General features: G+C 38.7%; 1 protein-coding gene across 5 annotated transcripts in view; it reads left to right on the top strand.

Annotated features, from left to right (window-relative positions):
- Positions 1-58: 58 nt before the first annotated feature.
- The window catches only part of FASTKD1 (FAST kinase domains 1), a 20,168-nt gene continuing 3,671 nt past the window's right edge, over positions 59-16,555 (top strand). Inside the window, exons 1-16 of one of the 5 annotated variants that reach the window (XM_051787389.1) lie at positions 582-1,722; positions 3,309-3,389; positions 4,145-4,297; positions 4,586-4,646; positions 5,022-5,090; positions 5,969-6,094; positions 7,290-7,688; positions 8,800-8,910; positions 9,930-10,061; positions 11,024-11,510; positions 12,273-12,378; positions 12,885-13,013; positions 13,761-13,892; positions 14,873-14,986; positions 15,234-15,375; positions 16,403-16,520. In XM_051787389.1, the coding sequence (XP_051643349.1) occupies positions 4,603-4,646; positions 5,022-5,090; positions 5,969-6,094; positions 7,290-7,688; positions 8,800-8,910; positions 9,930-10,061; positions 11,024-11,510; positions 12,273-12,378; positions 12,885-13,013; positions 13,761-13,892; positions 14,873-14,986; positions 15,234-15,375; positions 16,403-16,520 (2,109 nt within the window). In that variant the 5' untranslated portion in view covers positions 582-1,722; positions 3,309-3,389; positions 4,145-4,297; positions 4,586-4,602. Of the gene's footprint in view, positions 545-580; positions 1,723-3,308; positions 3,390-4,144; positions 4,647-5,021; positions 5,091-5,968; positions 6,095-7,289; positions 7,689-8,799; positions 8,911-9,929; positions 10,062-11,023; positions 11,511-12,272; positions 12,379-12,884; positions 13,014-13,760; positions 13,893-14,872; positions 14,987-15,233; positions 15,376-16,402; positions 16,521-16,555 lie in introns of those variants that run through there. The other 4 variants (XM_051787387.1, XM_051787388.1, XM_051787386.1 and 1 more) reach the window with 4 other exon arrangements.

Below are 16,555 nucleotides of genomic sequence, written 5' to 3'. Positions count from 1 at the left end.
TCCGGCCAAACGTGCTCGGGAACAGGGCTGGTCGTCCCCGCCGGCGCCTCAGCGAGAAGCCCGGGAAATGGCCAAGGGTTGGTAAATGAAGCGCCCGGCACGGCGCTGGAAGCGCTCGGGGTTCCTCCAGCAGTGCACCTCGCTAGGGATGGTTAAGAATTAAAATAGGAATTTAGGCCAACTGTGGGGAAAAAAAAGTTACTGATAATCTTACCCCGTATGTCTGTATTGCCATTCAAAGTTAATATCTCTTAAAATAGGGACATGAAAGTTTACAACAATGCATAAAGTTGCAAGCACCTTCAAGATCAACTAAGACCTGTGTGGAAGTATGTACATCCTTCGCTAGGTTTTAATGCAAACCAGTGGGGAATTGGGTCAATAATCATAGATATAACAGGAGGTAATGGAAATTACTTGACTGGCTGTTGAGAAAATTCTTGAAACCGGAAAAACTAATGTTCCCTTTATGGACATCGGAAAAAAAAAAAAAAACCAAAAAGAGAAATTGACCCTTGAGAGTTCTGAAGTCCTGAAGAAGCTGGTGAGTGAACTAGCCTTTTGTATTTTGTTTAGACATTGTTTTATTTTATCCACATGTACTTGACAAGTCAAGAGTTCGGCATCTTGTAAATGAAAAATCCATATGATTTGCAGAAGTTGCCTTCATATGAATGTGGAATTGTTTTCCTATGCAGCTGAGGGGTCAGATGCCTTGGAATTCTTATGTGAGTTTGCAGAAGGCCTGAGTTTCCTGAAAGAGATAAATGCCACCCTTTGATATCACCTGACAGGGTTTGGGTCTGTAGACTGTAACTGAGATGATCTGGACATGTTAGCAGAAGGATACAGGAGCTGTTCCAGTTACAAATTCTGGTTACAAATCCAGTTAAAAAATGAACATGCTGTTTTTCTAAAACACTACAGACCTTGTAATTAATAAAATAGGGGCTATTTTGTTAGTTTGAGTGAATTCCATATTCATAAGCATCCAGTATATTAGGAGGTATATATACAGTAAACAGCAGACAAAAAGTAGAAACCCCAAACCCTTAATACAGACAGCTGCAAAACAGCTGGTCAGAATTGGTCATGGTAACATTCCTGGTTATGATTTTAGATAAAATTTTAGAGCAATCTGAGATTGTTATCATTCGTTCTAAATGTCTCTGTTATTATCAATAGCAGTGAGAAAAGGTCCAGAAAGATGACCTGGAGCTATGTGTATACAACATAAGCAACCTACTTGTTGCAACATATTTGTGTTCTAGAACACACATTTTAAATTAATCTTTGTTGGAAAGCATAAAAAATTATATTGTAAAATAAAGTAACATTAATTCCAGTACAACGAAGCCAAACTCTTCAACTTCACCCTTCCTGAATTTCAGTCCCTTTGTGCTTTTTCTAGGGGGGAAGACTTTTTTTTTTCCCACTCAGAACGTGTTATAAAACCATTGTAACGCTGGTTTTATAAATATGACCTCAATAAGCAATACGACCTTGGAACTTTTTAACTATTATTTTTATTTCCTCTGAGAAGTCTAACTGGCTGGACTTTCCCCTTTCTCCCTACGCTTCCCGGCACCAACTCCCGGGACACGCCGTGTCCCGGGGCATGCGCACGCCGGGTGACAGTGCAGAGGCACGTGGAGCGCTGCGGCGCGCGCGGGGTGAGCGGCGTTCGCCCGCGGCTCCAGTGCAGGAGGGTCCTGGGGAAGGGTAAGCCGAGAGCTCCTCGGATTGTGTTCTCCGGGGGCGGGGACGTCTCAAAAGTTGCGCCGGTGACCCTGACTCCTTTGCTTTTTTGTTTAACCACGGACCTTGTCGTGTCCGCAGCCCTCGCTGGAGCCGGCGCTGGCAGCCGCTGCCGCACCGCGCCCACCCGCCCAGTGCTGCCCGGTGCCGCCCGGTGCCGCCCGGTGCCGCCCGGTGCCGCCCGGTGCCGCAGGCGCGCAGGGGTTGGCGAGCCGGCCCTCAGCGGCCGCCGCCGGCGGTACCCGCGGCCTACCGGAGGCTGGCACCGTGAGAGCGGTGTCAGAGGCGGGACACGAGTCCAACGCCGCGGGTCGCGCCCCGTCTGCGGGGGGGCAGTGGGACCCTGGCCGCCCTCGCCCCGGCCATCGCCGGCCTGAGGCCTGCGCGGCGTCTTAGCCCTTTGCCACGCTCTTCCTAAACGCTTTTGGGTCAGAATTCCCGCGGGAAGGAAGAAGGCGGCGCGCAGGTGGCAGCGGGCGGTGCGCGGCCCAGGACGGGAGGGGCCGGCGCTGGTCCCCGGGGCCTGCGGGGCTGAGCTGCCCGCGGCAGAGGGGAGTCGGGCAGGCGGGGGAAACACACCCTGTGCTGCACGAGCACCTGTCTTACGGCCTAGTTACTTAAATCTCTGATAGTTCTTATGCCCGGGGAGTGGCGGGTGTCCATTTTCCCCTTTGTGGAAGATTTCCTGGCTCACTGTATTTTGTAATACGGTCTTGAAAGTGCTTATTGTGTTTCAACTGTTAGAAAATTATTTTAGAGACTTTCTTGCCCTTTAAATGTATTACACCGTGTGGTAAGTGGAACACCTTAGAAACAGTTATTTAAATATATCCAAATTTCCTGGGTTTAGTCTATGTATTTGTAAGTTTGAAAACATCCAATGTTTTCTATTGATGTACTTTTAAAAGGATATTAGAATTAACTACAATTTAAAATTGTATACAAGTTTGTGGTAAATCACTTGCATCAGCTCAATGACTTCCAGAAAGAGAAAGATTTGGAAACTTCCTGTAGAGTGTTTTAGATAGAGATCCTGGTTGCCCATCAATAGGATAGAGGATGTAAGTTCCATTGCAGCTCGAGAACGGGAAAGGACGACTTACCTGGGGGCTTACTTCATCCTGGCTTCTTGCAGTTTAGCTTGCCAGCACTGTGGGAACTAAATTATTTGTAAAGGCAACTACAATATGGAACAAATAGAAGCAATAAAAGCAATATCTGAAAAGGAACGATAAAGCAAATCATTACTATAAAAGGTACTTAATACGTAATATCTGGAAAATTTGTACCTTTATTTTTGTGTGCTTTCATTTTGCATAGGGAAGAAAATATTTCATATTATGACAGATCATAAATTAAAATTACTTCATTTTAGCTTTCCTTGTATCTGCCCCAGTGCCAGCAACAGCAATGTAGTACAATACGCTAAATGATTTTTATGCTCTGAAGTGGATTGTACAGACATCAAAAGAAATCCACCTATATCCAACTTTCTAGAATGATTTCAGTACCTTACATAGACTGCTCAAATAAGGTTTTTTCTTCCTCAGTGTGTGCTGCTGCCACTACCTTGATAACGTTATACTGATGGAATCATGTGAACAGTTGAAGAACATTCAAGTTTGCCAAAGGTATTGATAATTTTTGTTGTTAATGATTATATCTCCTAAAACAAGACTTCAAGACTTTACCATACTCTCTGAGTTGAGGGAATTTGATGGGTCTTTTTTAGTGTACCACGACATTTATTACAAGTGGTTTGTGTTCCCCAGCTTGGAACCAGTTTTGTAGGTTGTAGAGTACATAGTTGTTAGCCCTTTGTACAAACTGGTGTGTATTCTAAGGAAACAAATTAATACCAAATTTTGATGGATAAGGCTGTAGCTTCCACTATAATTTGGGGAATTAGGTTGCTTTTCTTTTGCACAATGGGTGATTTCAGCTGACCTGTGACTGTTCAATAGTCTGTATTACAAAGGTGGTCAACCTGACTAAAAGCCATCTTACTTCCTTTTACCACCAATAGTTGTATTTTCTGGCAGTTCTTGGACCCCAGTTTGGCATTATGGAGTGGCTTCGTGAGAACAAACCTCAGTCATGCAGTGCTGGCATGTTAAAAAGTTCAGCTTTGCCTTCTCAGTAGTAGCATGATAGCACATGTGGCTTTTAAAGGCAGGTTTCTAAATTTGAAAGCTAACCAAGTGGACTAACTTCATAGCACTTGTGAGCATGTCAGTGTTCATTGTTAGGAGTTTTTCTATGAGAAGATACCAGGCTGTAGGTTCTTCTCAAGCTTACCTCACTCAGAACATTATAATGTAGTGACATTGATTTTTACCTGGTTGTTGTGACTGTACTTAACTGCTTTAATATGCTCCCGTTACAGGTACCTCAGAATTGAATTCTTCTTAATACAGTGACCATGTGGGATCAAAGAAAAATGGTCTTCTGTTTTTCAAACACTTGAATTTGTTGTTTGTAACAACATGATTTACTGTGAAAACTGGAAGAGTCTTTCTGGACACTTTAAAGATAGCTGGTAGGCACAGCAAAATGCTTTGTTTGAGGCGGGTTTGCTTGCTTACGCTGAGACGTTGCCAAGCTCGGACTCTGTGTAGTGATCTGCTTTTGAGCCAGATAAATAGCTGCACCCATGAAGATGAAGTGTTTAGCCTTGTTGGAAGGAACAAGGCCAGACTTTCTGAAAAGCATGTGGGAATTGCATTCAACATGCTGTGGCAATTGCAAAAAAAGAGGCCGTTTCTCTTAAGGACTACTGACTATGTAAAAAATCACTCCCAGTTTCTTACCCTTTGCGTTTTGGCAGAAAACAAGGTGAAAGACATGGAAGATGAGGCCATAGTGGACACCTTATATAGTATTCTGAGGTAAAGAGCATTAAATTGAATTCCATGTATATATATTTTGTATTTGGTAATAAAAAGAGAGGGAATTTTGACTATAGAGCCATACTATAAGGAGATTGGGAGACTGCCCTACCACAGTTTCCGTAATCCGTGTGTCACAGATGGCGTAATGTCCTGTGCTTCAGTTTTTGAGATGCAGGTAGAACAGATCTGTTTTGCACTCCCAGTAAATATGTTTTATGATTGTTATGAGTTATTAATGCACAAATGTTTATAATCTGTTTGAATGGAGGGAGCGATGGAAAAGTAAAACATGATAAATAATGAAAGGACATATGTCTTATTTCTTTGTAACTATGGGAGCAAGCTTCAAACTATTATGTCTTTCTTTTGAAGGCTCAATGTTGAAGACCATGATTCCCTAGCAGAAGCACTTGTTACAGAAGCATGGAAAAGATTAGAAAGGCAAGTACTGTATTGCTGTGCTTTGTGAAAGGTGTACATTGCAAGCATGATTTGCTTCATGTGAGGTTACACAAGAGTTCTCAAAGAGTATGTATGTTTAAAACATAATATGAGTATTTTTGAAGGTTTTGGAAATTATACATACAGACTTTGGTACACAAATGCATGAGAGATTCAGATGCTGCAACAACAGGGGCCAACATTTAAAGTTTTGAAATATAATGTCTGTGGAGATTTATGTGTTCGAAGGAAATTGCAGGTTTTAATATTTACAATTTTATCTCAGTGCTTGCTGTCCAGCTCATAAATGGTTGTTAGAAGCCTGCTCATCTCAATTTAGTAAAAACATTTTGTATTAAAACAGCAACATTTTCCCTTTGTGCATTTTGTTGTTGGTTTTGTTGGCTTGGTTTGATTTCTTTTTTTTTTGGGATATTATAATTTTCATTCTGTAACCTCAAGGTAATGGCAGAAGCTAGTGTCAGCCTTGGCACCAGCACCACAGAATTGCCTCTTTCATCTTAACATGTGGGGTTTCTTGACAGGTAAATTAATACAGTGTAGCTTGAACACAAAGTGATATTCAGATAATAAATTGCTCACATTCATTTTATTTCACATTTATGTATTTCACATCATTGCTTGAGAACATAATCTTTATTAGGCTGGTCTGGCTAAGTGAAGAACAACTGATTTTCGTAGAGTTCCATATGCACAACATGCTTTAATATTAAACATCTAGGTATTTTGTTTCCTTATTTTGTAATTTGAGTATACCCTTGCTTTTTGTATGACTGTTGAAGTAGATTTTTGTCTTTAGTTATTCCCTAGAAATAAAAGGTAAATATTCTTTCTGTCTGTCTTTAATGTCTTGACAGGTTTAGTTTGCCAGCTCTATCTAAATTTACACTGTGCTTATACAAGCAACACAGGCATTTCAATCCCATAATTGGCCAAGTAGCTCATATTGTGGACATGAAGCTGGATTCTATACAGGATGTAAGGTAAGTGTCAGAGTGAAGCTAAGGAGAAGCAATATGTCACAATTACCGTGCTGCCTTTCCTGAACCCTTTCCTTTTTTCCTCAACTGGAGGTTGCTTTTCTTCAGTTTGGAGTTTGTGGGAAAGAAGTGTTTTGTGTTCATGCATTGTTTGACAGGTGAATGCATTTTCCCAATGATTTTACGAAGGATTTCTTTATAACCAATCTAAACAACTAAAACTACTGTTTGATTGTTTAGATAGGTTATAAAGATTTAATTAATTTCCACTGTTCTACTTACAGTAGAATAATATAGTAGACATTTAGAATCAGCTTTGTCCTGATTCTAAATTTAACATGGACTTTTTGATAATTTAGAGGCTATTGACTCACCAGAAGATGTTTTTCTTCCCTGACATTGATAGCTTCTCTACTTTGACATGGATTTAGTTAGCTATTGTGAATAGCAATAAGAAGTTTAAAAGCAATGCTGTGTTTATTTATCTGCGGAGTATTTTTTTTCTAGTCAAGCTGAATTAATGAATTCTCTTGCTAGCATGTCCAGCACATTACCCTAATATTAAAACTACTTAAAACACAGCACTGGTCAAAGAAGTCCAGGCTTCTTTTTTCTTGCCTCTATTCCCTCTGGGCCACTATAGTGAAGGCTTCTCTTTTTTTTTTTCTGTTTTATACAGCATTAGCAGTGCCAACACTTATTTTTGCAGATGTGAGGATCCTGCCTATGAAACTCATTGAATGGGACTCCATTTCTTTACAGAAGTGACTCTCTCTGTGGTCATAAGTTTTATTCCCTTAGGAAGGGATTCTTTCTTTAGGAGTGACAATGACTCTTCTCCCCATTCTGACACTTGAGAATTGTTTGAGTTTCTTTGGTGTCTATTGAGCATTAAAGATCTTTTTGCAAATTTGAATCAGGCAAATCAGACTCCTGCCTTATCGCATGCAGCTTTGTTAGGGATGGCTGAAAAATCCCAATTGTTTCAGAAGTTCACTGAAAGCAGAATTTTTACTGTAGAAGGATAAATGGTTTTTGCTCATCTGTTTTTTCTGCATTAGATCTAAAATTCCTTTTTGTGCAGAAGCCAGCAGCACCTTGACTACCATTCCTTTCTTTGTGTAGTTTATTTAGGAAATCTAAAATTTATTGCTTATTATGTTCAATGTGTAAGTGTAAAATCTTTTGAATTTTTTAGGATCTTGTCAGTTTTGATGGTCGGCATATCTGATGTTATCTCACAGAGTTTTCGAGATCGATTACTACACAAGGCTGAACAGCTGCTGGAAGAAGAGAATGAAGGCCACTTCAACTATGCCAGAAGAATGCTACAGTTTCTTCAAAATGTTAAACTGAAATATCATCCATTGCTAGAAAAATGCAACAGGATTTTCCTTAAAAGTGCCTCCCGTCTTGATATCCACAGTATTAGTAATATTTTTGGACTGTACGAGCAGCTGGGTTTTGACAATGCTGAATTCCGCTTGCTTGCTAATCAGATACTGTCTGAAACTATAGATGATTATTACCATCCTGAAACCTTTGCAAAATTATTTTTTGCTCTTGGGCCTATGGCAGGATCCAGGGTAAGAGAAAGGTAAGATTATTAATGATTTTTTCTTATTTATGATGTAAATTTTCTTGCACAGAAATTAAAAATGTGTTAATGTTTGGAGGAACTTCTGAGCTGAGCCTTAGGCTTCCTGGTTGTAACTTTGTAGCAATGGATGATTTAACTATGGAAACATTGTCAAAGCAGTTTGTTTTGAGACAGTTGCATAGAAAGCTAGATCCAGCAATCAAGTGATATGCAAATGCTGTTATGCAAGACCATCTTGTAGCTGTCTTAGACTACAGCCTTCCTTTCACAGGGGATGGTAGTAAAAAGCTTTCTGTCTTTTCCCTGAGGCATATGTGCAGTGGTATGTGTTGCTTTTTCCTTTTTAAGACTGGCAGTAGCTGAAGCAGCCTGAGTCTTGTCCTATACCAGATTGCTGACATCCTATTCTTCATGAAAGGTCATCAGCAGGGAACACTTTGACGTTTATTTAGCAATTAGAGTATTATGTTACAGACTTTTTTTTCTTGTGCCACAAAATCCTACTTGGGGTGGTGTTACTCATGGGTCTCTCAAAGTCTGTAGTTTTAGGCAGAATTTGCTTTATTTATTACAATGAGTTGTATTTTCATACTTTCCTTCATGAACATCTGCCTCTATTCAGAGATTTGGATATACTGCAAGCCTATGTTGGTTTTTGCCATAGCTGACTTAGTTCCAAAAGCTTTTCCTAGATTATTTATTTATTTAATTTGTGGTAAACACTGGCTTTTTAACTGCCCCAGAACCACTTCAGTTCATGTTTGATTCTGTTATCTGTAGCTTTCTGATTGATCATGAATTGTTTAATGTCTTAAAGTATCTTCCCTACTTCTTGTCTACTTTTAGAATTGTTGGACTCACTGGTTTCTAGCATCAGAACAATATGCACTGATCCAACACACTCACACCCCTTTACCTGTGCTATACGGATTAGCTGTTTAGAAGAGAAGTCCAGAGAACAAAAGTCTCTAGTTTGAGGGAATTTGTTTTCCTGTATTTCCTGAAGCACTCTTTTGGTTCTTTCCCTCATAGACAAAGAAAATTGCTGCAGTCTTTGCTGGAGATTTTCATCTGTTTTTCATTGGAAAATATGTCTTTTCCTCTTTAGGTTGCTAATAACTGCAGCACACATGGCAGAAGAATTTAGCAGTCACCAGGTATTGGTGATACTGAAGACAATGAAGAAAATGAAATGCAGAAATTCTCATCTACTTGAAAAGTAATTTTTTTGATACTACTAAGAAGGTGTATTCTCTAGGTAAACTACTTTCATTTAGTGTGGAAAACTGCATAATACCCAGTAAGTGAGGAGTGGATGCTGCGTCACTTGCACACAAATGCATCTACACTATAAATAATTAGGTAATACAGATTTTAGAATATTGCAGCTTGACCCAGAAGTAATTGAGGAAATTTAGGAATTTCATAGAAAAGCATTTCAACCCTACCAAGTTAATGTCATATTATATCTGGCTTATTTGCAAATATGTGATCCCATTTCAGTAAACTTAGCCCCTAACCCTTACTGTAAACTCAGGAGAAAAAAGAGAACGTGTCCACGTTTTCTACAGTTGTAAACTGAACATTGTTTATAAGGAGAGGTAATATCTATCATACAATGAAGGGGAAAGCAGCTAATGTTTTGGGCACAGAAGATGTAGCATTACATACATCAGAGATGCAGCAGAGTTAAGTACAGGTCCTGAGCAATAACTGGATTGCAGGTAGTTGTATGAACCAAAGAGATCCTTGGAAGAAAAAGGACATACTTGTGTACTATGGATCAAAGTAATACTAAGGGTGCATTCATGCCTTTTCTCCTTGAATCTCACTGTCTGGAGAAGGTCTTAACGTATTATCTTTTCCTACAAATCTATCCCCCTCTTTGCAGCCTTAGACCAACAGTGAGTGCAGTGGTGCTGAAGCTGGTGTTGCTGTTCTAGTTTTTTCCATTCTTGGTCCACTTTAACTGATTGTGAAATCTGAAACAGAACTTATTAGTGTGAAGTAGCTGATTTGCTGCAATGAGGGTTTTAATTTTGCAGTTCACTAAATGGAGAGAGGCTGCTGTGTCTTTGGGGACCAGTGTCAAAACTGGTGTGGAGAGGAGTGCAGGTGTGTGAAACCCTCCATATGTACATACTGTGCATCAGAGGACACCCTTTCTTCAATGTGGGATGTTGGAGTTTGCAGTATCTTTTGTATTAGCGTAACACTATGTAATCTTTTTGTATTCAGAATGGCTTCTGTTCTGCACAAACACTTGGAGAGTTATCATGTATTACAGCTGGTGAAGTTAACGCAGTACCTGATGGGGTTGCGATGCCGCAATCTGGAGCTGTTTGCCAAACTGAAAATGTTACTATTAGGGTAAGTGTGTATTCTTGGAAATGTAGCTATTTAAGTATTAAACAGTTCTCTACCTAAGATTTCAAATTACAAGCTAAGATGTTAAAGTGTTTTGTTTTCATAAAATATGAAGAAGTAACAAATTGTTGGAATATTTGATTCTTTTAAATGCCTAAATCAGAGGATAGGAAGTGATTGTTGTCTTGTTTACAGACCCAACGGTATCTGCTAATAGATATGATACCTTTCAAAAATATTTTTTTACCCCTTATTCCTTTGGTCACTGCAATATTGAAATGACAGGAAATTTTGATTGTTTTTTTATTGGAAGGGCAGGTATTAATGTCATCTTTGATGTTTGATGGAAGAAGTAATGAAAAATAGGTAGTAAGGATGCCTTGGTTGGGACAAGTGAAAGTGTGAAGCAGAAGTACTTTTTTTTTTGATTGAAGAACTGTCCAGTTAATTCTTAGGCTTGTAGAGTTGCAGCAGAAAGGGAAACAGTTTCTGGAATTGCTGGAGAGGAGATCTTCCTTCCATTGCTCAGCCTCTCTAGGAATGTAGTGCCTTGCTGATAATTCCTTCATGTTCCTCAGGCACCTCAGAACCTGGTGCTCCCTAAGACAGAAATCAGAGAAATGACCCAGGCCCAGAAACCCACACACCCTTAACAAATATGGACTTTCTAGCCTTAGTAAGGACTTCTGTGTTTATCAGTAACATTTAAAGCCTCTCCAGCTGACTGAGCTGCTCCCTGTCTTCTTCCCTTTTTTCAGTTTTGAATAAATTAGAAGTTAATCTTATTTAAAAAAACATGGTAGTCCCTAGCAGTGTGAATTTCTACCACATCATTAATATTCTACTTATTTTATATTTGATATGCAGCTTTTGACTTCTAAATTAGGATGTAGTTTATTTGGGTTTTTAAACACTTACACTTGGTCATTACTGATGGACTATTTTTATTTCCACCTTTCTTCCAGTTATTTAAAATCTAGTGTGATACCTGCTGATACTGCAGCCATAATTCGTGTTCTGGCCATGCTACCTTCTTTTCAAGTGGAGGAGATGATTACAAACAAAGCAGCAGCAGTTCTGCCTCAGTGCAGTCTCCATCATTTGAATTGCATTGCTACAGCTCTTGTCAAATGGAATCATCATGACCAGTTGCACTGGCAAAACAGTTCTGAGCTATGTGCAAAGCTTCTGCAAAAACTAAATGACTGTGGATTTGAGAGGCTTCAGAAAACCAACAGCTTAAATCTTCTGTTGGAAGAACTTACACATGTGAATGGAGAGTGGTTTGAAGAAGTCCTGAATGAGGAAACTGTGGCCATGTGTCAACGCTTGATAGACCAAATAACATGGACAAATGTATCACCACTGTCTTTTTTTCTCAAAAAAACAAACCACCGTTGTCCTGCCTTATTTGACAGAATAGCTTCTGTGACTGTTGAAAATACAGACAAGGTGTTAGAGCTTTTCTTTCTATCTGCTATGTGAGTTATTCAGTAGAAAAGGAGAGGTTCATGTGTTGATGTGTTTCAGAGCACAGTCCACAGTGTTTCTAAGTTTTCCTCAGTGTACCTGATTTGGAGCTCATCTTTTTTTGTGTTCACTCAAAGCTATTTTGCTTCTATTTATATAAATTTGCACTTACTTCTCATTAGTTTTCATTTCTTACTGTTCAGTCAGTGTTAGGTCAGCCATAATCCTGTGCATTCAACTTTACATTTGACAATCTTAAATTTTTTTTTAAACTTCTTTATAAATAGCCACATCAGCTGGTGTGTATTTTAACATTACTCATTGTTGTAGGGGTTTCCCCAGTAGCTTGTCTTTTTGGTCAAAATTACTCTTTTTTCTTACTATCTTTTTTTCCTCCTCGTTCTCAGTCTGGTGTTCATATAAATCTTTGATTTTATTCTATTGCAGTTTAGTTTCTTTAGGAGCATTTAATGCAAAATCTTTTTGAAAGGTTCTTTAAGTATATAGAAACACTTGGATCATCTATGTGAAATACATCTTAAGTTTTAGCTGTTGCTGCAGATTCAATTATTTCTGCATTTCATTTTTCAATTGTTTCCTTCTGGAATAGTTGACAAAAAATTAGAAAATAGCTCATCTAGTCTTAAATCTCCCAATTCTGAATGAAGTATAAAACTCTTCTTTATTGTAAAGCAATATTATTATATATTGCAGTGACTTGATTTTGGATGTCTTTTTTTCCAGATCCACCCCTCTGAAATCTATTTTATTCTCTTCCTTTTCTCTGCTTTGAATTATGACAATGAAGAGTTCTTTAAGAGTTGTATCCAACATCTTACTTCTAACTTGAGTAAGTGCATTAGAAAAAGATATTCTGACACCAAATAAATGTCACTGAAAGTTATTATTTTTATCGAATGAAAATAGGAATAGAATGGCACTTTTGTTAAGCAAAGAAAAAGTATGTATGTTACTACTAATATTCTGCCTAGTGGGGTTAAACCATTACAAAGATTCAATGCTGGGTTTCATTTCACCCTTTAAAAATTACTGTTAACAAGGGACTAGCAAAAAAATTTTAGTGTAGTAAAAAGCAAGTGATAATTCTGGTTAATTCACTGTGCTGCTATTGGATAGAATTGTTGCGGTGTTCCCCAAGGAATCGTCATTTGTGAACAGGATACATTTTGTGATCCACCACAAATAAATGGTTAAAGTTGTAGAGGAAGTGTGTAGAAACCTGTATAGTACGTTAAGGGAGAAAATTAGACAATTTGGGAGGCCAGGAGAAGGGCACTGCAAATCCTTTCAACTTTATGTCATGTGTTAATATGTATTTCTGTCTGTTTTTTAAAGGTTATTTTGAAATTTATCAGTTGGTGCTGCTTGGTCACATTTTGGCAGTGGCTGGGTATTTTCCTCCGATTCTGATAACAACGATATTTAATGTTTCTTTCCTAAGCAAACTGGATGCTCAACTTAAAGGTAGATATCTAGCTCTCTGATGAATTTGATTGTGTAGCATAAAATGCAATTATGGACTACCTATGACTTGAGAAGTAGAATTACTCTTTAAATTATTCCATTTTCTAGAAAGACTCCCTTTATATAATCTAGTCATGATTTGAGTACTAAAAGGAAAGGAATGAACAAAAATCTGTGCTTTGTTTTAAAAGTACAGACTTGTATTGCAGATGAGAAAAGGTCATATAAGGCAAATTTTATAGTCACCTTATTGTACTCAGTATATAATAATTCTTCAATTTTGTTGGAAATAAAATTACCTGACTCTGATGTTTATTACTAGAAAGAGTCACAAAGCTCAAGAAATATAGTGGGATTCTTGCCTGCAAGAAATGTGTCCTACCAGTCTCTTCTCTCTAAATAAGAGACAGTTTATTTCATCCCTCTCTACCTGTACATTGTTTGCTATCAACGTATTGTTGCCATTTTGCCTTCAAGTACTTAACTAAAAGTTAAATGATAGAAGCAATTTTATATCTTCTGTCTTGCTGTTGTTCTTAACATTGAGCAGAACTGTTACTTTTCATTTTTTCCTCAGGGATTTTGAGCACCTTTCTAAAATTCTGCAACATGAATTTTATAAATGCCATAGTGTACACACTTGCATTTCTAGTAAAGAATTCAGAGGCAGCCATTTAGGTCCATAGGTTGGATTTTTCACATTGCAGTTTACACCTTTGTATGTTTGTTTGTGTTTTTTTTAATCAGTCCTGCCTGATACCCTAAAGCAGAGGGTCTGCTCTCGCCTCATGAAGTTGAACAGAGCAGTCTGTCTGGAATGCCCAGAGTTTCACATCCCTTGGTTTCATGAGCAGTACTGTCAACGTGTCTTTCATAACAGTAAGTAACTTAAGAGAGGAAAACCTGCCCTTGTTTCTAATAATAGTCTATTTTCAATAATCTACTAGATGTTTCTTCTAAAACTGTCAGGTTGACACTACCACACCACAGAAGATCAGGAACGTGCAACCCACTCTCTGCTGAGCATGTCTTGGAAAGTGCAACCGCTCAGTAGTGCAACAGAGAGCAAAGCAGTTTTCCTTGTGATAATTAATGTAATAGAGATGGGATTTTTCCTTCTAAGAAACAAAATTTAAATAAACAGAAACAATGTATATGGCATGAAGGATGGAAAGACAGGAAGAGGATCATTAGGGTTGTCTCCTGGAGGATATGGGTCACTTTGCTCCCTACTTCACTTACAAGACTGAACGCTTGACTTAAATTTTTCAATAGGAACATTTTTACTGCTTGTTTTTGAACTTGCTCCTGCCTTCTTCCTCAGAAGAATCAAGATCCATCAGGAATGAGAGATAAAGAAGTAGGCTAGTGATCAATGTAGCAGCTGAGATCTTTCAGAATAGTGATAAATTCAGAAAATCCAGCTAATATATGGAGTATCTATCCTCCACTAATTCACATGGAGAAATCTGCTTTGCTATCCAGAGAACTCAGCTACTTTGTCTCTCAGAGACTGAAGATGTTTTGGAGCAAGGTGTTAATCTGCAGCAGACAGAGAAGTGACAGATAGTGTGGTGTGCCTGTAATAAAGGCAAGATGAGTTTTTGTAGCATGTGAATCAGCAATATCCTCGGATGGAAAGTCTGGATTTGAAATTTATGCTCCGCAGCACTTACCTGCTGCCTTCCACCTAAAATATGATCACTTGGTCTCCGAATTATGATGGAATAGCCCAGGGATCTGTGGAAAAGATTTAATTCAATAGCCTGGCTGTCAAAAATACAATGTCTCAAAGTGCTCTTTTCAGAATTTTGACTGTGGAAGTTTTGATGTATGAATTCTTTGTTTTGTCTTTGTAGGCATGAGCCGAATAAATCCACTGCGACAGCACGTTCACAGAATGCTGACAGAGGTCTTAGGAGGGAGCCAGTACTCCAGAATATCTGTTCTCACACCATACTACTATGAAATAGGTGAGAAGTTAATACTCTAAGGATTGTTATTATTACCAAGATTAGAAAGCCTGTGGTCATGTTGCCACAAGATGTTGCAAAGAAGAAATTGTTGTGTAAAATACAGTTTCTAAAAAGTTCTGCATAATATAAATAATGTTGGATATCTCTAATTTTGTCTATCACTTAGTTCTTCTAGAAGTAAACACTGTACAGATCAAATTCTTCCACTTTTGTCAGTAAACAGGTTTGCTGTGTTTTCTGACAGATTTTGAGTGTGTCCTGGATGAAAATAAAAAGCCTCTTTCCTACATGGCTCAGAATATACCTTTGGATGATGTGGGGGGAATACACTTGAGACATGACATCAAAGATGAAGGGAGAAAGGCTCTGCCACCAGGAGCTCAGAGGTTAGTGCATTGAATTCTTGCACGTTAGCTCTCCCAAGCTTCCAAATTAACATCCAGTTTAGGCCAGGTTTTTGATGCTTATGTCCTAAATATTTGTTGCAACCCTTATGCTATTTATTTTTCAGTTCCTTTTTCCTAAGTCTAATGAGGTTTAGCCTTCCAGGGTGTGGTGGGTCGGCCGCAGCTGCTCCCACACAGCTGCATGCTCATTCCCTTGCAGTGTGATGGGGGACAGAATCTTGAGGGTAAAAGCAAAGAAGAAAACTCCTGGGTTGCAATTAAAACAGTTTAATAAGTGAAGAGAAGAAAGGAAAAATATAAAAGGGGAAAAGAAAACAATTGATGCACATGCAGTCATTCACCACCAGCAGCCCAGTGGCAGAGCAGTGGCTACTTGGGAAAAACTCCCCTCTGTTTTATTGCTGAGCATGATGTTGTATGGTGTGGACTATCACCTTAACCAGTTGAGGTTCCCTCCCATGGAAGGTGTCCCTTCCAGACCTCTTGTCTGTGCAGCCTATATGCACTGTGGGTGCAGAGTGAGAAAGTCTTGATGCTGTGCAAGCAATAGCTGTTCAGCGATAGCCAAAATATTGGTGTGTTGTTAACACTGGTTTGGTCACAAGTTCAAAACACAGCACCAGATGAACCGCCATGAAGAAAAGTACCTCCATCCCAGCCAGATCCAGTATACATTCTTGAAATGTGTTTCATGAGATTGGAATACTCTTTCCCTCCTACCTCTTCAAATGTAAGCTTTGAAAATGCTAGTTAACTGTTTTTACCATTTGAGCAAAAACAGGTGTCAGGAAAAAAATGCTTTTTATAAATCATGTAAAATTCAAATATCTCTAGATAAATAAGAGGAAAATGTTTTGTCTGGTTTCTGGGAGTTGTTTAATTTTCTTTTTCTGTGAATTGTCAGGTTTATCTTGTCTTGCTGCAGCTTTCAGTATTAAACTAGAAATATCACTACTTGCTATTCAGGTAGGACCTGAAAGCAAATACACGTCTTTGCTGTTTGCAGAATTGCTTTGGAATTTCTTGATTCAAGAGCTTTTAGCAAAGATTATTCACGTCATCTGAAAGGAGAACCTGCAGTGAAAAAACGACACCTGGAAATGCTGGGATACCGAGTAGTTCAGGTGAGCATCCAGCAATACTTTGTCCTTTCAGAGTT

The sequence above is a fragment of the Manacus candei genome, unplaced genomic scaffold, assembly GCF_025592945.1.
Source record: "Manacus candei isolate 608988 ecotype Guabito, Panama unplaced genomic scaffold, ASM2559294v1 h1tg000023l, whole genome shotgun sequence".
Lineage (NCBI taxonomy): Eukaryota > Metazoa > Chordata > Aves > Passeriformes > Pipridae > Manacus > Manacus candei.
The sequence above is the reverse complement of the archived record's forward strand: the minus strand, read 5'-3'. Positions and strand labels throughout refer to the sequence as shown.